At 57.0% G+C, this 23343-nt stretch overlaps 1 protein-coding gene across 3 annotated transcripts in view; it reads right to left on the bottom strand.

The window, feature by feature from the left end:
* PCDH1 (protocadherin 1) overlaps positions 1–20627 on the bottom strand; it is a 134427-nt gene extending 113800 nt beyond the window's left edge. The window contains exons 1-3 of one of the 3 annotated variants that reach the window (XM_043490682.1): positions 20586–20627; positions 7459–8273; positions 3042–5234 (exon numbers count right to left, since the gene is read on the bottom strand). In XM_043490682.1, coding sequence (XP_043346617.1) covers positions 3042–5234; positions 7459–8256 — 2991 coding nt within the window. In that variant the 5' untranslated portion in view covers positions 8257–8273; positions 20586–20627. Of the gene's footprint in view, positions 1–3041; positions 5235–7458; positions 8274–18716; positions 19312–19643; positions 19823–20585 lie in introns of those variants that run through there. The other 2 variants (XM_038414755.2, XM_043490681.1) reach the window with 2 other exon arrangements.
* Between the last annotated feature and the right edge of the window lie 2716 nt (positions 20628–23343).

Genomic DNA, 23343 nt, shown 5'->3' with positions numbered 1-23343 from the left:
GCCTAGATGATCAGAGGCACAACCCCATGTGCTGGGTGACCCTAAACCTCTGACTGCCAGAAGCTGGGGGAGAAGATGGGGTGGATCACCCTCCAATTGCCCTGTTCTGTACATACCCCCTGAAGCATCTGGCACTGGCCACTGTCAGAGACAGGATACTGACCCAGTATGTCCGTTCTTATGCCACAAGGAACGGGACACTCAAGTGTCCTGCACACCTCCATAGGCACCTGCCTGCAGTCGGCACAAGAGTGCAGGAACCAACCCATGGGATAAGGGGCAAGGGAGAGAATGGATCCCACAGGGCAGTGGTCAGGGACTGAGTGTGAGGTCCAAGCAGAGGGATAGCTCTGTGCAGTGGGGCAGGGGCAAGGGAAGAGGCCCCGAGCACTTTGGCAGTTGCCTTATGAACTCTGATGGAGTTGCTCATCCATAACTATTCCCTCTCCTCCTGCTGGAGCATGGCTCCTCGCTCCCTCCCCCATGCAGACCCCACTGCAGTATGGAGACCTGGTCAGTAACTGCTCCCACAGGCAGCCCCTCTGCATGCACACACCATGCTGCCCTGCTGGATGCGAGCACTGACCGTTGCTGATCCCGCTGCACCCAGTAGGGTGCATGGAGCAGCTCCAGCCGTGCGCTGGCACGCTGGAGCTCCCTCTTGGCAAGTAGCGTGGCCAGGTGCCCAGTTTTCAACCAGAAAATCTGATTGAAAGGGGGACCTGGCAGTGTCTGGTCCGATCTACTGACTGGACACCCAAAATCCAGTTACTGTGAGCAGGGGAGACAGGGAGCTGCCAGATCATCACCCACTCCAGCCTTTACTCAGTCAGGGCCACCTCCTACCTTTGTCATGTGGCTGCAGCTCCCAGCCCCGACCCAGGCAGCGGGGAGAGAAGCAAGCATTGGGAGGGGAGAAGAGGAATGGATGGGGGTGGGGCCTCAGGGGAAGAGATGGGCAGGGGTGGGGCTTTGGGGGGAAGAGCAGAGCAGGGGAGCCTCAGGGGGAAGAGGCAGGGCAAGGGAGGTTCCACCCCTGCTGGAGTGTCCAGTTTTTAAATATTGCCAAGTTGGCAACCCTAGTGGCAAAGCTTGATTCCAGCACAGGGAGGGGCCGGATGGCTGCGACAGCCCCCATCATTCACAAGCAGCGTCCCATAGAATGGAGCACACCAGCACGGCACAGCCAGCCAGGGACATGCTATGTTCCCTCCCAAGCCACCCTGCCCTGGCCTATCCCACAGGCAGGAAAGCAGGACTCAGGCACAAGGAAGCCAGGGCACAGGAGAGGAACTAGCCCCAGGGCACAGGCACAAACCCAGGGCTGAGAGGAGCGGAGCCTGACCCAGGGAGGGGAGTTGCTGTGGGACGCAGCCCTGGAAATTTTCCCCAGGTGCAACTTAGGCTCCACGGTGTGGGGGAGGCAGCCCAAACTATTGCTGCCCCTTGACTGCACAGGACTGGGCCTTGTAATGCCATTTCTAGGCTCATCTGCTACGTCCCCATAGGGAGAGAGGTTGGGGTGGTGGACAATGTGCCACTGCCCCCAGCTGCACTATGTGAGGATGGACTGCGGGGCAGGGGGGAAGCGGAGGGAGGGGGAGGCAGAGCCCCCTTTTGTTCACTCCCCTCCCCGCGCTTCTGGGCCTTATGGAAAACAAGACACAGCATTCAAAAATATAAAACTTTATTGAGGGCAAATTCAATGGGGGCAGTCCAGGCCCATGGCAGATCCCATCCCCATGGGACACACAGGCTACAATGCAATGGAGGGGGAGGGGAGCCCAGCCCCAGAACACAAAGGATATAATGCCAATGCTGCATGCAGGAAGCGCCGCCGCCCCCCCCCGGGCAGATGGCAACAGGGCCCACAAAGCAGGAGCCCAGCAAGATGAGGCAGCCAGGCAGGATGTCCTCGGGCCTTGAACCCTCCACCTCACCCATCACCTCCATAACCTGGCTCCCAGATTTGCATTCTCCTCCCCGCAACCCCCCAGGTACCTCAAGATGCAGCCAGGACCTTTGCTCTGTCCTCTCATGCAGCAAGACGCACCTAGCCCCAACTCTCAGCTGTGACCCCGCCCTGAACCTCAGCACAGCCACCTCCTGCTCCCCAGCAGAGACCCTCCTCAGCACTCACTCCCCAGCCCCGACTGGCACAGCCACCTCCTGCTCCCCAGCAGAGACCCCAACTCCGCGAGCCCTGGCTCCCCAGCCCCAAAACACAGACAGCCCTGGTGCAGCCCAGCCCCCTCACTTCTGGTAAAGAGCTGTGCTCTGATCTGCTCTGCAGTGGGCTTAGCAGAGGCTGCAGCATCAGCTCCTGCAGCTCCAGCAACAAGCCTGATGCTCAAGCTGGAGTAAAGGGCCAAGCACCCCAGGCAGCGAGGGTTGGCACTGGGTCACTCCCCACCCCAGGCAGCCACACCAGGAGCAGAAGAAGCTTCTCTTACAGATTTGCTTTGCCTCTTCCCCGGGAGCCAAGAGCTGGCACTTCAGAGGCTGCTGCTAGCAATAATGGGCTGGGACTGAGCACAGCACCCGGACCCAGGCAGGGCTGGAAGTCAGCTCCTTGTGGGACCAGCAAGGGGCAGGCCCCAGGCAGCCCGCGCAGCTGGAGCAAGCGCGACTCACTGGATGGGAGGGGTGGGCACTGCCATCTGCTGGTGTTGGCAGGCCTGGTCTCTAGCTGAGTGCTCGGCTGCTACTGGGGCCCAGGGGCTGCGGATCCAGTCCATCCACACCCCTCACCCAGCACATTCAGGGCTCCTTCCCGTCAGGGGAACCCCCAGCAATGCAGCTCAGCGGCTACCACCCCCATCAGCCACAGGCGGCTGCCCACAGGTCACAGTGCCTTCAGCCCCTGCCCTTTCCTGCCCCAGGAAGGAGCCATGGCTAGCTGCTCCATTAGTCCTCTGCCAGCCCCCCAGGCCATTCCCGTGCGGCCGGGGGTGGGTCCATGCTCATTCCCACACCTCCGTCCAGATGGCGCCCCGATGCAGAGGGGGTGCGTCCGGCGGGCTCAGGACGAGCTCTCCTACCTGCTTGTTGGTGTATTTCTGGGGGTTGGTGCGGTAGCTGTAGTCAGAGTACTGTTCGGAGCCCATTGAGTTGTTGTCCCCAGTGCCCACAAAGGTGTTAGTGGCAGGCAGGTCCTGCACCACCTGGTGCTTCTTAGAGGCGGAGGGTGACTGGGGCTGCAGCTGGATGGAGGGCAGTGGGGAGTTGGAGCGGTAGTGGCGCCCCAGGTCCGGACTCCCGGGAGGGTAGTTGAGAGGCAGGTGGATGCGGGGGCTATCACTGACAGAGTCGTTCATGAGGTTGAACTTGAGGGACTTCTGCAGCCCTGTCTCATCCTCATCCTCAGATGGTTTGGGCGGTTTGGGGGACTTGCTCTTCTTCACTTTGCCCTTGCTCTTGCTGTTCTTGTTGCCCTGCTTGGGGGCATACAAGTCCTTGGTCTCTTTCTTGCCCGCCTGGTAGCCGCTCTTGGCCTCCCTCTGCCGGCAGTAGCACACCAGCACCACCAGTACAATGACCAGGGTGACGGCCACGATGCCGGCAATGACGCCAAAGAGGATGTTGCTGCGCTGCTTGTTGCGCTCGTACTCGGGGTCACCGGCAATGTCGATGTCCAGCGGCGTGTCCAGGCTGTGTCCCAGCAGGGTCTCCAGCAACGTGCGGTTGGCCAGGGTCTCATTGATGTAGAAGTGCACCAGTGCGGTGCCGTGGCGCGAGGGCTTGCCCCTGTCATTGACCCGCACCACCAAGCGGTGCAGGCCATGGTGCTTGCGCAGGATCTCCTTCTCCAGCGTGATGTCCCCGCTCTGCGACGAGATCTGGAACAGCTCGAAGGGGTTACCCCCCGTGATGCTGTAAGTCAGCTCTGCATTGACCCCCGAGTCAATGTCCTCGGCCTTGACCTTGCTGACCTGCTGCCCGGGGCTGGTGTAGGGCAGGATGTGCTTGTAAGAGGCATTGGAAGGGGAGGTGATGAAAGGGGCATTGTCATTCTCGTCCAGCACGTTGATGGTCACCCCCACGTAGGCGGATCTGGGAGGGTCCCCACCATCCACAGCTTTGAGCCGAAAGGTGTATGTGCTCTGCTGCTCCCGGTCAAAGGAGATGCTGGAGAGGATGGTGCCAGTGCCATTCTGGATGACAAAGTCCCCGTTGTCCTGCTCCACTGACAGCTGGATTCGGGCGTTGTCGCCCTTGTCAGCATCAATCACTGTCACCATGCCCACCGGACTAAGGGGAGGCATGTTCTCCATCACTGAGAAGTTGTAGCTGCTCAGCATAAACTTGGGGTCGTTGTCATTCCTGTCCATGACATTGATGGCCACAGATGCAGTGCCCTTGAGACTGGGGCTGCCCTTGTCAGCTGCCACCACTAGGAATTCGTAGCGCTCCCTCTGCTCCCGGTCCAGCACCGTCTTCACTCGGATCTCGCCTGAGTCAGGGTCGATGGAGAAAAAGCCCTTGGAGGAGGGGTCCATGACCAGAGAGTAAACCAGCTTGGCATTGGAGCCGCTGTCAGCGTCGCTGGCGCTCACCTCCACCACCAGGTCCTCAGGGGCATTGTTCTCGGGGAAGGCCACCTCGGTGTGGCTTTGGCTGAAGACTGGGGCGTTGTCATTCACATCCACCACCTGCACCTTGAGAGAGTTGGTGCTGGAGAGGGGCGGGTTCCCCGAGTCCACAGCCACGATCTCTATGATGTACTCCTTTACCGCCTCGTAGTCCAGCGGCGTGGTGGTCTGCAGGAAGTACTTCTTCTTGCTGTCACTGCCCGTCTCACTGGCCTGTCTCAGCTGGAACGGGACATCGCCAGCAACCACACAGGTGACCACAGCGTTCTCACCCTCATCCTGGTCAGATACCTGTACCAGAGCCACGGCCGTCTCCACAGGCACGTCTTCGGAGATGTTGGCCATGCCGTCCTGATGGGTGACAAGGCCAATGCCCCGGATTTCAATGGAGGGGGCATTGTCATTCATGTCCTTGACGGTCACCACCACCTGGGTGCGGGCACTCTTGGGATTGGCGCCCTTGTCCTTAGCCAGGACAGAGAACTTGAGGATATTGACGTCCTCCCGGTCAATGGGCCCCTGCACAGTGATGAGGCCCGTGGTCCTGTCCAGGTGCAGCAGGCGGCGCACCATGTCTGTGGCCTGGTGGAAGGAGTAGTCAATCTCGGCATTGGCACCCTGATCTGAGTCGTTGGCTTTCACCTGTGGGAGGAGGAAGAGGAGGACAAGGTGAACAGGAGCAACCCCGTCCATGTTGCTCCAGTGAAACTGGCCTGACCGGTTAGGCTGCATCAGCTCCACTCCCTGCTGTCCCGCTCTGGCATGCAAGGAATTCTCCATGGGAACCAGCCAGCCAGCAGGTCTGACACCCAGCAACAGGAAGGAACAGCCAGGAACTAGAATGCAGCCTGTCCAAGTGAGTCGGCCACACCCTGCTGGGCCTTTGCACACCCCTTTGCTAAGATGAAAACCTGATTCACCGCCACACTGCAGTGAAGCTAGTTACATGCAGCCAAAGACACCACCCGGGAAGGCTGTGTTAGAACCCACTGCTTCCCATTCTGGGCTGCTGCTCCGAAGCCACACAGGCAGCCCAGTGCCTACTCCTGGGCCGTCCTGACCCAAAGCCAGTCCAGAGGCTGCTGCAGTTCAGTGCAGACAGCTAGTGATTCCCAGGGCTGGGACAGCAGGAGGCTGCACATTGGGATTGAGGAGCTCGAGCAGAATTGGGTATTGGGGAAGCCCAGGACTGGAACAATGGGAGGCGGGCTGAGGTTCAGTACTGTGGGGCAATGGCAGAACTGGAAAGGAGCTCAGGGCTGGGATAGCATGGGGGGGAGGGTGGCAGGGAGCTGTGGATCAGGACTATGGGGACCAGCCTAGCTGGGGAGAGGGGGGAACCGAGGACAGGAATAGCATGTGGGGGGGAGAGGCTGGGATTGAGAGGCAGCAGCAGAAGTGGGGGAGGTGAGTCCCAGGGCTGGAACAGCTCCAGATTGGGGCTGAGAGATGTTGGCTGAGCGGAGGGACAGAGGAGAGCTGCCCATACTCTGCATGGCTCCAGTCCCCGCACACACACACACCCGGCTCCTGGCTTCTCCCGGTCTGGAGTTCTGCATTCACATAAGCCTGTTTCCACATTTATTATTTGCTTTCTAAAGAATCGGAGGTTTGTCTAACATTTGCTTTCCTAATCAGCTCTCCAAGCGGTCTCCTCTCTGCCCCATTTGCGGCTCTGCCGTTATCTCGCTCAGCAGATTTGGATGGAGAACAAAAGTTGTTAAATGTAAATTCTACCTTTTACCTCCACTCCCTGAGCTGAGGAGTCATTTTCCTCCTGAAAGATAAAAGCTGAGCAATGGCAGCAGCAGAGCTGCAGCCCATTCTCCTGTCGCTTCTGCCTTATCTGCCTCCAACTTTCGCTCTCTGAACGGTGAAAAATGAATTCTTAAAATTCACATCAAAATTAGCAAGCCGAGCAGCCGAGTGCTGGCCGCGCTCCGCTTATTAAGATGGCAGCTGCAGATAAACAGATGTCAGCTCCCATTAGCTCACTGCCCCTTCCACCAAATCCACAGAGACCCACCCCTCAGGGCCCCCAGCCAATCAAGATGGGCATTAGGATGCCACGCTTGGGTTCAAAATTCTCTCTGTGGAGTCTGTGGCATGCAAGTGGCCTTTGGCTGCCTGGGGCTTCAGAGACAGCCATGCCACGTTTTGTTTGTGCATGTACAAGAGAGGCTGCACCATCCCACATCTCCTTGGGGAGCAGGCACTTCCCAGGAGCTGCCAAGCCAAAGGAGCCTGCTTTACTCTCAGAGGCGTCTAATTCTGCTGAAAGGGAGATTAATTTCCTGTCTGTAGCCAGCATTTAGCACAGCTAGGCAGTGGCTGGCTTCCCAAGCACAGTGCTGCCACGGCCCCTCAATCCTGACCTGCAGCCCCTGCTAACCCAGCCCTGGCCTTCCCCCACTTCTTTTCCATTCCTAACCTTACCAACTTACAAAACCTAACTTACAAAACCCCTGCCACTTGTGATCATGCCATGCCTGAAACCAGGTTCCCGGTGGTGCCTCAGCACATTTCCAGACAGACAGACTGTGAGGCCTTTGGGACAAAGACTGTTCTTTTTGTTCTGTGTTTGGACAGCATCTTGGGCCACAGGGGGCTGGGCCATGACTGGGGCCCATGAGAGGTACTGTAATACTCCTAATAATGTACAGTGCCTACTGCAATGTGGGCCTGGTCCGTGACTGAGCCCCCTCAGTGTTCCCATAATACACCTAATAAATAATAATCATAGTAAGTAATAAAGAGACACTCCAGCTGCTCCACCCCCCTCCTTTGAAAGCTGATGAAGAAAGTGGGAAGCTGGCCTGGGTGGTGCAGCTTGTGCACGATGCTTAGTGCCCCGCTGCATGCTCACCTGAAGGACGGAGTGCCCCACAGGGCTGTTCTCTGAGAGCTCCGCTTCGTACAGGGCCTTCTCGAACTTGGGGGTGTTGTCGTTCATGTCCAGGATGGTTATGCGCAGCAGGGCGCTGCTCGCCCGTGGTGGGCTGCCTCCATCCTGCACCTTGATGGTCAGGTCATAGGAGTCCCACTGCTCTCGGTCCAGGTTCCCCATGACAATCAGCTGTGGCTGCTTCTCATCCTGATCCTCAGCCACCTGTAGGCCAAAGAGCTCCTGCGCCTCGGGCCCAGCCAGGAGCTCATAGGAGGCAACCCCGTTGGCTCCTGCATCGCGGTCCATGGCCAGGGGGATGGGGAAGAGTGCCCCGATGTTGGTGTTCTCAGGAATGGCCAGCGTGATGACGGGCGAGGCGAAGTTGGGCGTGTTGTCGTTGATGTCCAGCACCTCGATCTGGCCCTCCAGCAGGCGCGGGCTGCTGTTCATCATCAGGTCCGTGATGGACACCTCGAACTCCAAGAAGCAGTGGTCCCCTGGGAACTGGCTCTGGCACTCCCGCAGGCTCTCCCGGTCAATGGAGGTCTCCGTGGTGTAAATGTCCCCAGTCTTGCCATCCACACGCAGGTAGGGGGCCCCCACTTCCAACTTGTAGAGATGCCCCACGTCAGGAAAGCCATAGTCGGCAGCCAAGCTCCCAATGAGTGTGTTGGGCGGCTGTTCCTCCTGCACTTTGTAGACCACCCGTGTCCCAGCGCCCAGGATAGGGAGCTGCAGGAAGAGCCACAGGCCCAGGCAGGCTGCCAGCCACGTCATCCTGCGCTGGACAGGGGCTGCAAGGAAGCAAAGACACCACAGATTAGGGACAGCATGCTCCATCCCTTGGGCCTCCTCGCTCCCCACAGGCCCCATTCGCTGCCACTCCATGTCCCACCTGGCTAGGAATGAGAAACCCCAGTCCTACTGCCAGCCATGAAGCAGCTGAGCAGTCCCCTGCTCCACACACTCACCTCCCTGCTGAGCTGGTCACAGGAGCTGATTTCCAGCAGCCCTCTGCAACCCAATATCGGTGCCCTGGGGAAAGGCTCCCACAAGCCCTGCCTGTGTAAGGACACAGGCACTGAAACCTAGCCCCACCTAACCCTGTCCCTGCCCACCGGCTAGTCACAGTGCAAACAGACATTGTACCCAGGCAGATGCACGCAGGCCACGCTGCAGAGGGCTTCTGCCTGCACTGCACAGCATGCTCTAGCCAGAGAGACAGCCTCGTGGCGCAGACCAGAGACCCTGCATCCCCCACAGCACTCCAGCGACATGCTGTAAGCAAGCGAGCGCCTCCACCCCGGCACTGCAGCGACACGCTACAAGTGTGCAACCCCCCCCCAGTGCTGCAGTGACACATGCTATGAGCACACCCTATCCCCATCCCCACCCCCACCATACATTGACTCACGCTATGAGTGTCCCCATCCCATCCAGGCTCTGCAGTGACCCGCTGTGAGCAAGCGCCTCCTCTCCCCTTCCCCCCTGGCACTGCAGTGACACATGCTATGAGCATGCACCCCCTCCCCCTGGCACTGCAGCGACACACTGCATCGCGTGCTCTAGCCAGAGAGACAGCTTCAAGGCACAGACCAGAAACCATGCTCCCCCTCCCCCCACCAGCGCTGCAGCGACACGCTGTGAGCAAGTGCCTCCACCCGGACGTTGCAGCGACACTCTACACGTGTGCAACACCACCCCCCCGAGTGCTGCAGTGACACATGCTACGACCCGCACACACACCCCTGTGGTATGGTGACTCATGCTATGAGCTTCCCACCCCCACACTACAGTGACACGCTGTGAGTGAGTGCCCCCCCAGCACTGCAGTGACACACGCTACAAGTGCACCCTCCCTCCTCCTGGTGCTGCACTGACACATGCTACAAGCACACGCTTACCCCCATGCTGCAGTGACACAAACTGCACCCACACACACACAGAGACCCAGTCCTGACTCCTGGCCCTAGGGGGCTGCAGTATAGCAGACAGTAGAAGAGACTCTCAGGGCACTGGGGTCACCCCATAAAGCGGCTCCTAACCTCACCACTGCCCCACGTGGAGTGGAACCCCCACAGCACTGCTGTGCTGGCCCCAAGCTGGGCTCCCTGGCTACACAGGGAAGGCTGGGGCTCCACCCCTGCTCACACTGGTACAAGCTGTGGGCATACACCAGGTGGAGGGCAGAGAGGCAAGGTGAGACCCCTCCCCTCCTCATTACCCCAGGCCCCGCAAGATACACACGCACAGTAACCTCCCCCCAACACAGAGACAGTCTGACCACCTCCAACACACACACATACCCCTTCCCAACAAACGCACACAGTCTGACCCCCACCGACACACACAGTAACCTCCCCGAACACACAGAGTCTGACCTCCAACACATACACTGTCTGACCCCCACCAACACACATACACACAGAGTAACCTCCCCCAACACACACAGTCTGACCGCTTCCAACACACACACACACAGTAAACTCTCTCCAACACACACAGTCTGACCCGCGCCAACACACACAGTAACCTACCGACTACACACACTGTCTGATCCCCTAACACACGCACAGTCTGACCATCACCAGCACACACACAGTAGCCTTCCCCAAACACACACTGTCTGACCCCTCCAACTCACATAGTAACATCACCCCAACACATACACGCACACTGTCTGACCTACGCCATGCACGCACACACACAGTAACCTCCCTCCAACACGCACACACTGATTCCCTCCGCACATATACATACACAAAGTAACCTCCCCCCCTACACAAACACACACACTGTCTGACCCCCCACAACAAACGCACACACACACTGTCTGACCCACTCCATGCACACGCGCACACACACACACAGAGTAACCTCCCCCCGACACACACACACTGTCTGACCCCCGCCAACACACAGGAGCACCCCAAGAGACAGAGGGCTTGACTACCAATGCAGATCCAATAAGCAGCCCACAGTGGAAGCCATATACCTGACACATACACGGATTAACTTCCTCCCTAGAAATGACACAATCCCAGCCAAGCACCCGAACGCAAGCACTATACAAACTTGCCAACCTCTAGCATGACTGTCCAGGACCAGAATCATGGCCCCACACCGCCTATTTCCCAGGGACCCACATACAGCACTGCTCCCCGCAACCCGTCACCCTGCCCATGCCCCAGCCTCACGCCTCCACAGAAACACCTCCTGTGATGAACAGACATGCAAAGCTGTACTCCTCCCTCCCCACACTGCAACCCCCATCCCCTCAAAACTACCCACTACGCACCCCACATAACCCCAAACCTCCACCACACACACACCTCCCTGCTCAACCCTGAAACACACAGTTCCCCCCTCTCCAGTTCTTCCTGGTTCAGTTACTGCACTAAGGGCCAGCATCTCCCCCGAGCACAAGGATTGAACCCCTCACTCCTCCCCCATGACATTCAGCCCCCTATCCTGGCTGCTACCTTCAGCTCTAAGCTCTGAGCTCTTCTCTGAACAGGCAGGCTCTGCCTCACTGCCTGCCCTGAAAATCAACCCAATGAGCAGTGCCAGGCCCCAGCAGGTCAGAGCACAGGACCCTTGGCAGTGCCCTTCCCAAACCTCACCCTATCCAGCAGGAAGCATCTCCGAGTGCCCATAGGATGGGGGGCATTGGGGAGGGTTACAGCTGCCCAGCTACCAGCACAGCCCCTAGAGAGATGCTGCAGCTTCAAGTCTGTGGGAGGCAACACTGAGCAATGTGAACCCCAAGCACAAGGATCCCTCCAGCCCAGAGGACCCCTCTCCCATGTACGGGGTAAGCTCCAGACCACCCCGCACACGGCAAGCTCCCCCAGCCCTTCTCTTTCCACCCACACACTCAGTAAGCTGCCCCCAACACAGAGCCAGCCCCCATGCTACCCTTCCCCCACATATGGCCAGCTCCCCTCCCCCACACATAGCAAATTTAGTCTCCCTCCACAGCACAAAGTGATCTCATGGGGCACTACCCCACTCCCATTCATTGTGAGCTCCCTTCCCCCAAACTCAGCTCCCCTCTCCTCCCTCCCCCCACCCCAGGAAATCCCTCAGTTCCCCACCTCCACTCTGCTACATGGTGCGCTGACCCTGGGTGGGCCCATGCTCCCCCCAATAAGCGAGTGGGGCAACAGGCAGTGCCAAGAGCAGCTCGGGTGCCATACAGTTTAGCACATTCCTCGAGCCACTAGCTCACAGCCCATCGCAAGTCCCTGATCCCAGCCCAGCAGAGGGGACCCTATGCAGCATCTCCTCTCCCGCACAGACCACAGCCTCTTCCACAAGCACAGATGACAATCACAGGGAAGTCTTAGCAGCCCTGCTCCCAGGCTCCCAGCCGTGGGACCTGGTTCTCCCTTCGTGGAAGAGCTGTCCCACTTTGCTAAGTGCCTTTCACACAGGACTAAAAAATCCACCCCTCCCTGGCAGCATGAGTGAGACAGGGGGCTCTGGGATGGCAGGAGCATCCAGCCCAGGAGCTGCCCATGTGTGAGGCAGGCCCATTTGTCCTGGCAAAGTGTGAGAGCAAAACAAGCTCCTCCCAGTAACAAGGCAAGGGACATCAACACCAAGACTCAGCCCTGACCCCAGAGAAGCACATTCACAGGCACAGAGAAGAAACAGAGCAAAATCTGCTTTGGTGGAGAATGGCTCCCAGAGGAAGGCAAAAGGCTGACAGTAGCCACAGTGTGCCACATGCCCGGACTGCAAGTGTGCATGCCCTTCTCAGGCACCCTATTGCTCAGTAGCATCTTAGAAAATGGCCACGTATGGAGCAAGACAAACAAATACTATCTAACCACAGGGCCTGGGAAAGCCCAAATTTGACAGACCCCAAGAGTCGGTCGGGATCTATTGAGTTCCCTGGTGAGGCCCATTTGGAGCTGCAGCTGGGCCTGGAGCTGCTCCCAGAGATTGTTTGCCCATGTTTGTTTATTCTAGGCGTGGGTTCCAACTGTCGTTCCCATTGGGTGAGGTTTGGGGCAAAGGTGAAAGTCATAGGGTAAGGCAGTCCCTGTGCCTAGCAGGCAACCTGAGTCAGCCATTCCTAGGCTCTGGGCCAGGTATCTCGCAGGGCTCCGCACCCTGCAGCTTCCACTCTGACCACTGGTGGGGCTGGGCAAGCCCAGCGCTCACCCTGCTACCTCTCTCACTGCAGCAGGAGCCAGAGGCAGAACTCGGACCAGCACTCACTCCCAGGACAATTCACCTTGGCCTGAGCAGGTGCTGTATTTTTGTCTCTGGTCCCCCACCATGCTCTGCTGGTGCAGAGAGGGTATGTGAACAACTCCCACTCGCTGCATGGCTGTGAATGACATGCTGCAGAGCTCCAGCCTGAGAATCATGACCAACAATGCGGCCCCTTGGGCACAGTGAAGCTGTCCACCAATGGTAAAGCAGGATGCACTGGAAGCAACTCCTCCAGGAGCTAAGGACTGTACCAGATCTTCCCAGCTTCTACTCAGAGAGCCAGGCATGCTTCTACAACCCACCTGCACGGCTAAACACCAGGAGCAGTTACCATTTACAACCCAAACCACTCCACTGCACACACAACTCTCCCCAGGGAGAGGGTGACAACAGAGCAAACCACACATGGCATCACTCAATGCACCATCAGAAGACGCTCAGATACTGCTGTGATGAGGGTGGAATCAGAACCTCTACAGAATTACACCCAAGACGCTGTGTACAGGAACATGAGGGTTGCAAAGTCCAGAACTCATAAGTTAAGAAATGCCAGAAATAAGGTTCTCTGTGGGACTTTCATTAATCCCCTTTGTGCGTGGGCATTAGGAGACAGTCTTGGATTACAAAAAGAAAAGGAGTACTTGTGGCACCTTAGAGACTAACAAATTTATTAGAGCATAAGCTTTCGTGAGCTACAGCTCACTCCATCGGATGCATTTGGTGGAAAAAACAGAGGAGAGATTTATATACACACACACAGAGAACATGAAACAATGGGTTTATCATACACACTGTAAGGAGAGTGATCACTTAAGATAAGCCATCACCAGCAGCAGGGGGGGGAAAGGAGGAAAACCTTTCATGGTGACAAGCAAGGTAGGCTAATTCCAGCAGTTAACAAGAATATCAGAGGAACAGTGGGGGGTGGGGTGGGAGGGAGAAATACCATGGGGAAATAGTTTTACTTTGTATAATGACTCATCCATTCCCAGTCTCTATTCAAGCCTAAGTTAATTGTATCCAGTTTGCAAATTAATTCCAATTCAGCAGTCTCTCGTTGGAGTCTGTTTCTGAAGCTTTTTTGTTGAAGTATAGCCACTCTTAGGTCTGTGATCGAGTGACCAGAGAGATTGAAGTGTTCTCCAACTGGTTTTTGAATGTTATAATTCTTGACGTCTGATTTGTGTCCATTCATTCTTTTACGTAGAGACTGTCCAGTTTGGCCAATGTACATGGCAGAGGGGCATTGCTGGCACATGATGGCATATATCACATTGGTAGATGCGCAGGTGAACGAGCCTCTGATAGTGTGGCTGATGTGATTAGGCCCTATGATGGTATCCCCTGAATAGATATGTGGACAGAGTTGGCATCGGGCTTTGTTGCAAGGATAGGTTCCTGGGTTAGTGGTTCTGTTGTGTGGTGTGTGGTTGCTGGTGAGTATTTGCTTCAGCTTGGGGGGCTGTCTGTAAGCAAGGACTGGTCTGTCTCCCAAGATCTGTGAGAATGATGGGTCGTCCTTCAGGATAGGTTGTACATCCTTGATGATGCGTTGGAGAGGTTTTAGTTGGGGGCTGAAGGTGATGGCTAATGGCGTTCTGTTGTTTTCTTTGTTGGGCCTGTCCTGTAGTAGGTGACTTCTGGGTACTCTTCTGGCTCTGTCAATCTGTTTCTTCACTTCAGCAGGTGGGTATTGTAGTTGTAGGAATGCATGATAGAGATCTTGTAGGTGTTTGTCTCTGTCTGAGGGGTTGGAGCAAATGCGGTTATATCGTAGCGCTTGGCTGTAGACAATGGATCGAGTGGTATGATCTGGATGAAAGCTAGAGGCATGTAGGTAGGAATAGCGGTCAGTAGGTTTCCGATATAGGGTGGTGTTTATGTGACCATCGCTTATTAGCACCGTAGTGTCCAGGAAGTGGATCTCTTGTGCTCACATACTGTTGTTTCCACAGGACCCTGCCTCATTCAGGGCACATAGTGGACAGTGCACCATGCTCAATACTTCTGTTTATCCTCATTATTCACTGCATGGCCCCAGGTCTTATTTACTGCACACCACTCAAACCATGACCTGAATAAAGAATAATTCATTTCCTCCTGGGCTTTTCTATATTGCTCATCACTACAGCATCGGAGTGCTTCACACACATTAATAAATGTGTCTTCACAATGCCTGTCAGGTAGAGGGGATGTTGTCCCTATTTTGCACATGGGAAAGAGAAGCAGAAAGTTTAAGGCCAAAACTGCCGAACAAATTTTAGATGCCCAAATCTGAGAAGGCCCAATCTTAGCATTCGCTAACATCTAGTACAGGGGTAGGCAACCTATGGCACGTGCCAAAGGTGGCACATGAGCTGATTTTCAGTGGCACTCACACTGCCTGGGTCCTGGCCACTGGTCTCAGGGGCTCCGCTGCTGGCCTGGGATACCGGCTGCCGGCCTCCTGCCAGCCGGGGTTCTGTCCGCTGGCCCCGTTTAGCCGACTGCCAGCCCCGAGTCCCAGCCACTGGTCCGGGGGGCTCTACTGTCAGCCTGGGGTCCTGGCCGCCAGCTCAGGGCTCTGCAGCCACCACCAGCTGTAACCCACTGGCCCCAGCCTGGGACAGTGAGGGGTGCAGACAGGAGCAAGAGGGGGCTCAGCACCCCCATCTTAAAAATTGTTTCAGCGCCACTGTACTGGGATATTTTTAAGTCTTGATTTGCTGCTTACATCACTATCACGCCACGTGGAACAGCACACTGCGTTTGATGTTGAGATTGGAATGTACATGCAAGAACTGGAATCAGAATTTTCTGACAGATTTCAAGATTTCCAGCAATTTGGCCCAATGCTTTCTTTTATAATTAAATCTGAAAAGTTCAAAAAAGTGACTTGGATTTGTCTATATTTCAGTGGATGGGTGTTGAAGATTTCCGAAATGAAGCTTATTCAGTTAAAAAGCTCAGAATTGTGGGTTTCAAAGTTTCGAGTTCTGCAGAGTGTACTTGAAGTTACCGAGAGAGATTGTGGGGCCTCTATTCTGACCTGCTGGACGTCCCTGCCAGTGAAATTTAACTGTTTGAAGAAAATTGTGTTTGCAATGCTTTCAGCATTTGGATCCACATACCTGTGTGAACAGGTATTTTCACACATGAAATCTGTCCTCTGTTCCTCTCGGAGCCGGTTAACAACTGATCACTCAGAAGCCTGGGTGCAGCTTAAAGTATCCAAATACGTACCAGACATTGGAAAACTCAGCAAGGAAAAGCAAGGGCAAGGATCACACTAAACTGATACAATCTGCATTTTAATTTAATTTTAAATGAAGCTTCTTAAACATTTTAAAAAGCTTATTTACTTTACATACAACAATAGTTTAGTTATATATTATAGACTTATAGAAAAAGACCTTCTAAAAACATTAAAATGTATTATTGGCACACGAAACATTAATTTAGAGTGAATAAATGAAGACTCGGCACACCACTTCTGAAAGGTTGCCGACCCCAATCTAGTATGTTCAAATCACAGCTCCGGGGGACTTCAGCTGCAGCTGTGAGCACTCAGCACTTCTGCAGCTTTGGCCTAAGGTGTCGTAAGCCAGATGCCCCACAATGAGAAACACCTAAGTCGCCACCTGTGCAGATAGATTCCAGTTTACCCAACATCTCATGCAGGCTACAGACCCTATTCCAGAGAGAGGGGGAGACCCCAGTCCTAAAGGCAGTATTCAACTGCCACAGTGAAACCATCCTTTCTCTTCCTGCAACCCACCCCCCACCACCTCACCCCCTCCCCACTCTCCAACCTCTGCAGCAGAGGAGGCAGGGGCTCCTCAGAAAGCAGCTTACTTCACTACACAACCTGATTCATCCCTAGAGCAAATCCGCCCTGTACACTGAAGGAGACAGGGGCCCAGTGCAAAAAGCAGTATGTTAACACATAGTTAAAGGCTGTATCATAATGCATAGGTACAAGAGGACTGAATTACGGTTACATGCAAAATTAATTCAGGCATTCCCTAATTGTGAGTGCTTGACTCTACAACCATAATGTTCCTTTACAGATGTTATTTCCTACTTTTAAAAAACTTAATAATTGAAAAAAACACATATTTCATTGTGTAAAACTGTACCGACGCCAATGTGGATCATCAGTAGGGCTAGGATCCTTACCACAGTCCTCTGCTATGTAAGCTAACATTCACTGATAGCAGTAGTAGGTTGTCAACCTCAATATGAACCTACCACTAGAGGGGGCTGGAGACATACTTTACCAGTGGGTTTCACACATATTTGCTGAACAGTAAAGTTGAAACTAAGGAGTCCTGGATTCAGTCCCAGGTTCTGGAGGGGAATGTGCTCTTGGTTAAAGATCTCTCTGCCCCATTTCACCTTGTCCCTCCCCTGCTGCTATCTCCTGTCTTCCTGCCCCTACTTACTCCCAGCTCTGCTCCTAGCCTCCCCCTCCAGAGTTCATGGTCCTGCCACTCTCCCCCCATTTCCCCTTCCCTGCTGCCATCCCCCGCATCTGTCCCCAGCTCCTGCCATGCTCACACCCTGATCCTATTCCCTTCCCCCCCATGGCTCCTGCCCCCTCCCTCCACTACCTTGTCCCCGCTGCCATCTTCTGCCCCCCATTCTGTTCCTACCCATCCCTTCTTCTGAGTTCTTGCCACACCCTTTTCCTCCTCCTGCCTGGACACAGCAGGGGGCACTGAAGGCATAGGACAGAGAGCTCCCCTGCTCCACAGCAGCCCCTGGCTTTTGGGGGAGAAACAGCAGGGAAAGTCCTGCACAGGCCCGCAGTCCTAGGCTGGAGCATGCTCAGTTCAGACAGAATCTTTGAGATTGTAGATTGCTCTCTCTACTGAGCATGTGCACACTAAGATTTTTCAAAGGCTTTTCACTTGACCAAATTTGTGTGTTTTTTCCCAGGAACAGCAAAAAACACCTCCCCAGCATTGGAGTGATCCCCTTTCAAGCCTTAACCCCAAAGCATGGTGGTGACAGAGCTTCTCAACCCAACAACAGTGGCAATGTTTCTAGCACAGTCAAACATGGTATTTCTCAGAAATGGCTGAGGCCTTTGAGCTGAACCCTTCCAAAAGATCCAGCCGGAAGGCAGACAGCGAGTGTGAGAAATTCCAGCCTGAAGATTTGGCGTTTGGTAAAATCATACCAACAAGCAACTAAAAACAAGATCTTATCCTGGCAGCCATAGCTACAGGCAGTGCTGCCTGGCCATGTAGCCTGAAACAGAGCAAGGGAGAATCACACCTGTGCATCCCACCACAGCAAGTCCCTGCCCAGGGCTCCCAGGCCCGACCCCACCATAGCAGCTACAGGCAGCAGGAAGCCCCGGACCATTCCTAGGCACAGAGGGAGCAAGATTTGGGAAGCAGACACCAGCAGCCTGGAGCCTGACTGGCACCCACACAGGGTGGGTCACATTACACTATGCAAGAGATGGCACCTGCCCTGACTTGCCCACTTGCCCCAGAACTGGGGCAGTTCCAGCACTGACCAGCCCTCCCAATCTTAGCCAAGCCAGGCTGGAGCTGTCAGGACTTAGCACAGCCTGGCCCTGGGCGAGAACCCTGGGGGAGCTGAGCCCCAGAGGGAGGCTGGCAACTGGGTAGTGACTCCAGAAAAAAGGGGGAAAGGGATTAAAGGGGAAATGCCAGGCCCGGTCCCCCCCCCCTTCCCACTACACACCCAGGGGAGAGGCACACACTCTACAAGCTCTCGGGGAACTAATCACTGGCCAAATCCCAAAGCTGCCGTCATGGAGCTAGGGCCAGGCAAGGAAAGCTGTGGATAAGGGTTCGTTTGGAGCATTTAGAAAGGGACACTTGCTTTCCCTGGTACCTTCTCGTTCACAGGCACACACACAAGCAGCGCTAGAGGCACATACACAAACCCCATGCCAGTGGCGCTCACACACACACACACACACACACACACACACACACACACCATGCCAGCGGCGATCGCGCGCGCGCTCCCAGTCCCTTTCTCGCACTTACAGCAGCATTTGCCCGCACCCGAAGCAGGCTTGGTTTCCCCGGGGAAGCGGTGGGGCAGGTCGGGAGCTCGGGGGCCAGTGGGGAGCGATGCAGATGAGCCCGTTTCAGCCGCGGTGGGCGATCGGGGAGGCGCTGGTCTCCCGGCGGGCTCTAGGCAGCCTCTCCCAGGGATAGAGGCAGCCGCACAACAAGTGTCAGGAGCCGCGTGCGGCGCTGCTGTCCGGTCAAGCCAGTCCAGGGCACGGCAGCGCGCAGCCCGGCAGCCCTTTCGCTTCGCCAGCCCCGGCCCCCGGCTCTGGGCAGCCGGCGAGAGCCCCAGGCGCAAGCAGCTCCACCCCGCCCGGCCCTGGCTGGGGCAGCTCCGCGATCCACCCTTGGTGCCGAGGAGAGAGGGAGCTCCTCGCCCAACAAGCCACGGGAATCTCCGGGGACGAGATGGGTGAAGCCCGGGAGCCCACGGCGGGGACGGGGCGGGTGCGCCCCCAATAAGGCTCGGATCCCCGGGCAGCCTCTGATCAGGGCTCAGCACAGAGCCTGGAAAGAAAGTTGGTGGCCCCGCAAGCGGCGGAAGGGCAGCCGTTCCTGGCCCCTTCTCCCTCGCCCGGCTGCCGGCAGGCGCGTCCCTCCCTCGCTGGCGCAGCATCCACCTCGCTACCCAGCATCGCCTCTGGGCTCCACTTCCCCTTCCCGGGCACCCAGCTGCCCCGCACTTGGACGCAACCCGCCGCCCCAGCAGCCAGCGCAGCCGCCTGGTCCCCGGGACCCGGCCCCCGCCTCGCTCCCTGCCCGCGGACCCGGCCAGGAGGACCCGCGCACTCCCGCATTCCGACACACACTGAGGCATCGCTGGGGGGCAACTGGGGGGCTCCCGGCTCCAGCCGCGCTGGGGCACCGAGCACCGGGCAGGCTTCCGGCTGCGGCTCTTACTTGCTTGCGGGGAGCGCCGAGTGCGCGGCTCCTCTGGCTTCTCCATCCCCTGCCCCTCCCGGGACCGGCTCCGCTCCGCGCCTCCGGCTGGTTCCCCACAAAATAGGCGGAATCCCGGGGGACCCGTGGCGGCCGGTCGGGGCTGCGGCTCCCTCCCGGCGCGGCGAGCGGGGCTGGCGCAGCCGTGTCCGTCGCAGTGTCCGGCTCTCGGCGTGTGTGAGGCTGTGCCAGGGACGCACCGAGCCGACCTACCCCCCTCCCCCTCGCTGCTCCGCCTCTTGCTGCCGCCAGCACCGGGAGGTGGAGCCCGGCGGGGCGGGGGCTCAGCGGATCCGCCGAGCGCAGCGGCTGGGAGGCAGTTGGAGCCTCTAGCCTGCGTTGCGTTGCGGTGGGTCGGAGCCGGAGCTACCCGCCTGTTCCCCTGCGAGCAGCCGGCCCGGGCCGCCACCTGCACTGCCCGGCCGGGGGCGGATCGGTGCGCGCATGGCTAATCTCCCCAGGAACCAAGCCAGACCCCAGCCTTGCGGTAGCGCTTAGGGCAGAGCCCCGGGGCGACCTCCACTTCTCTGGGGACTGAGCAATGTGCCCCCGAAAGCCTGGCTGGAGAGAGGAGCCAGCGCCCCGTTGTCCACCGCTCCGCAGAGCTCCGGCCCCGGGGCAGCGCAATGGCCGGCGAGTCCGCGGCTGCCCCACCCCCCCATCCCGCCTCTCCGGGGGCCCAGGAGCTGCCCGGCCTGCCAGCTCTTCCCCCGTGGGAGCGGGAGGAATTGGCCCGTGACTCCAAGGCAGAGCTGCGCTCCGGGAGCTGCCCGAGATGCGGCTCCCGGCGAGCCGCTGCGCTCCCCTGGAGCAGAGGAGCCCTTTGAGCACCGCACGCGACCGGTGCCTCACCCGCAACAGACCTCGCGGGGCTGCCCTTCTCCCCCACAAGCCCCTTCCCACCCTGGGCATCCCGGCCAGCCGGGGCCCGCAGCGCAGCTCAGTGAAGGGGCCAGAGCCAGGTGCTGCCCATGGAACAGCGGGCCAGAATTTGGCTTCACTAGCCCGCTGTGGCGCTGGGGAGCTAGGAGAGGAGTTGGTCGAGGCTGGTGACTGTGCCTCGCCGCTCTCAGCCTAGCCAGCAGCCGCCCCGTCAAGAAATGCAGCTAGGGAGGAGCCCAGGGATGCTCAACTCCTCCCAACAAACAGCTCTGGCCTCCGCGGGCCTGCTGTGGGCCAAGGCGCAGAGCTTGTATATGCCCCGTTCCTGACCCCGGGCGGCGGGGACAGGCTGCCTGGCTGCGGCTTGGAGGCCCGCCCCAGGTCCGGGGGTGCCTAGGTGGAAAAAGAGCAGGTCACTGACCTGGTGTCAGCATCCTGGTGAGTCACGTACGCTCTTCTTACAGGCGTCAGACCCCCGTTGGGCAGAGCTGAGCAGCTGCAGGTTCCCCACTGACAGTGCAAACTCCCCCCGCCCCCACTACAGGGCTGGGTCAGGCACCTTGTTTGCACTTCTTGGGACCTCTGTGTATGGCAGCCTGATGCGGGGAGGGGAGACAATTCCTTGTCAGGGCTACGCCCCACAGCCCGTGTGCTCTAGGGCAGTCCATTCCCTGTGATAATCATCCCTGTGCCAGCCGCTCCAGGGACACCTGGCCCCTCTGTTCCGTTAATGTGCGAGTGAATTGCCTGCGTTTGCAGCCTGGAGTCAGTCTCTGCAGCATTCAGCGAGCTGTGCGGGGACTCTCCTGGCCAAGGGCGGGGTGGCTGACCAGACAGGCTAGGTGCTCTATGGTGCCGAGTGAAATCTGTAGGCTGGTGGCTCGGAGCGGTAGTGCGGGGGGGGGGGGGAGGCAGCTCTTCACATCCCTGCCCAGGAGCGGATTGACAGCTAGATTTATCGCCCAGGGATGGAGCTCCTGCTCCGCTCCCCTGCAGCTGAGGGCGTGGGCGGCACGGAGGAGCCCTACTTCCTGCTGAGCTACATGAACCTGTTGCATGCACAGCACAGCCCCCCGCCCCTCTCCTCGCACACATGCTGTCAGCTCGCCTTTGATGACCCACTGCACCATCTTTAGAGGCTGCTTTTTCCTTCTACGGAGCCGGCTCCGGCAGCCCTGGCCGTGGTTCAAGGCTTCTTCCCCGAGGAGGAATCCACCCGCCTCTTCCTGGCTGAGACTCAGCGGGCGGCACCCAAGCGTGGTTCCCTTCCTGATGGGCAGGGAAGGGAAGCAGAGAGTTGTCAGGAGCTAGTTCCTCTTGGGTTGGGGGTCTTGCCCTCCCAGGGAACTCGGAGGCTTTCCTGGATCTTTTTAATGGCAAACTTCTCTGCTCCTGCCCAGCTGGGCCAATTTTTTCTTTGGTGTAAATTCACCTGCAATTCAATCAGCAGAAGACATCAAAATCGGAGGAGACCAGACCCCCTGAAGGTCAATGCCCCTCTGCAAAGGGAGCTCCTGAAATCAGAGCTGGCTGAGAGCCAGGGATTATTTATTATTATTCATAACTGTATTATTAAAGAGAGGGAATAAGGAGCCTAGAGACAGAATGCAAGCAGCTGCCTTCATTATAGGGCTTCAGAGAAGGGGCCAAGATCCAGAAGCAGAGAGAGGCCGATAGTCTGAAGCACTGTCTAAAGTGAGCCCTGAAGATTCAGGATGGGTTCCATTAAGAGACACTATGGAGCCATGAATATAAACTCAGGGCAGAAGCCCCAACATCTGAGATATGTTGGAAGCCCAGATTTTCAATATTGTGAGCAAAAAAATATGTGGCTATATTGCATGTCTGGTTACCATAATTGTACATGAAGGCAGGGAGACTGCAGATGCATCCCTGCTTCGACTGCACATTTGCACAGGCCTGGAGGGTGTCTGCAAGTTCATATTCACATATGGCCCCAACTGTAAAAGCATTGAAGAAATAATGTGATGGAATCAGGACTCATCTTTTTCCAGTCTGTCCCCAAAGTCTGGAGCCCAGCACAGATAGGAACCATTCCCTGAGGTGTCATTGCCTGGGTGACAGGGGATGGAGCACTTGATCCTGTTCTGTTCATTCCCTCTGAAGCATCTGCCACTGCCTACTGCTGGTTAGATGGACCCAGTATGGCCATTCTTATGTAATGCTGCTTCCCAGGCCAGGGGTGACGTACATGCATATGTGACACCCTGTACAGAGACCTGGGTGGGTATATCACCATAGGCACCTCTTCCAACATATAGGACACGTTCTCCAGGTGTCTGCATTGGAATGCGTTCCACCAGTCACTGTGCTCCTTTGTGCTGCATGCCAACCCGTACAGTGCATTGCACTGCCTGCTGTCTGGGTGTGCAGTGCCAACTGCAGGTGCCACCCTGGGCAGGGTCGAAATCAGGGTTACAGCAGTGTAGCCCAGTGCAGCGCCCTGGCTGGGAATCTGACCAGTCAGCTGAGACTTATCAGACTCGATGAGCTGAAGCCTGGGTGACAGTCACACCAACGACCCAATGCCCTCTAAGAAGGAGAGGCGTCAGGATGATTCTATAGCATAGGGCAACGGCACTGGCAGCATGAGAGTTCAGGGGAGGCAGGGACATTTTTCTCTCTGCTTCCCTGAACTGCCAATTGGCATTTGAAAATGGGGCCAAGCAAGGTCCTGGGCATGTCCCATGGGGAGCCCCTGCCCTGTTGCCCACCCCACCTCTTGCCTTCACTCCCCTTTCCTCCTCCCATCCTGGTG

This window comes from Dermochelys coriacea, chromosome 8, assembly GCF_009764565.3.
Source record: "Dermochelys coriacea isolate rDerCor1 chromosome 8, rDerCor1.pri.v4, whole genome shotgun sequence".
NCBI classification, from domain to species: domain Eukaryota; kingdom Metazoa; phylum Chordata; order Testudines; family Dermochelyidae; genus Dermochelys; species Dermochelys coriacea.
The sequence above is the reverse complement of the archived record's forward strand: the minus strand, read 5'-3'. Positions and strand labels throughout refer to the sequence as shown.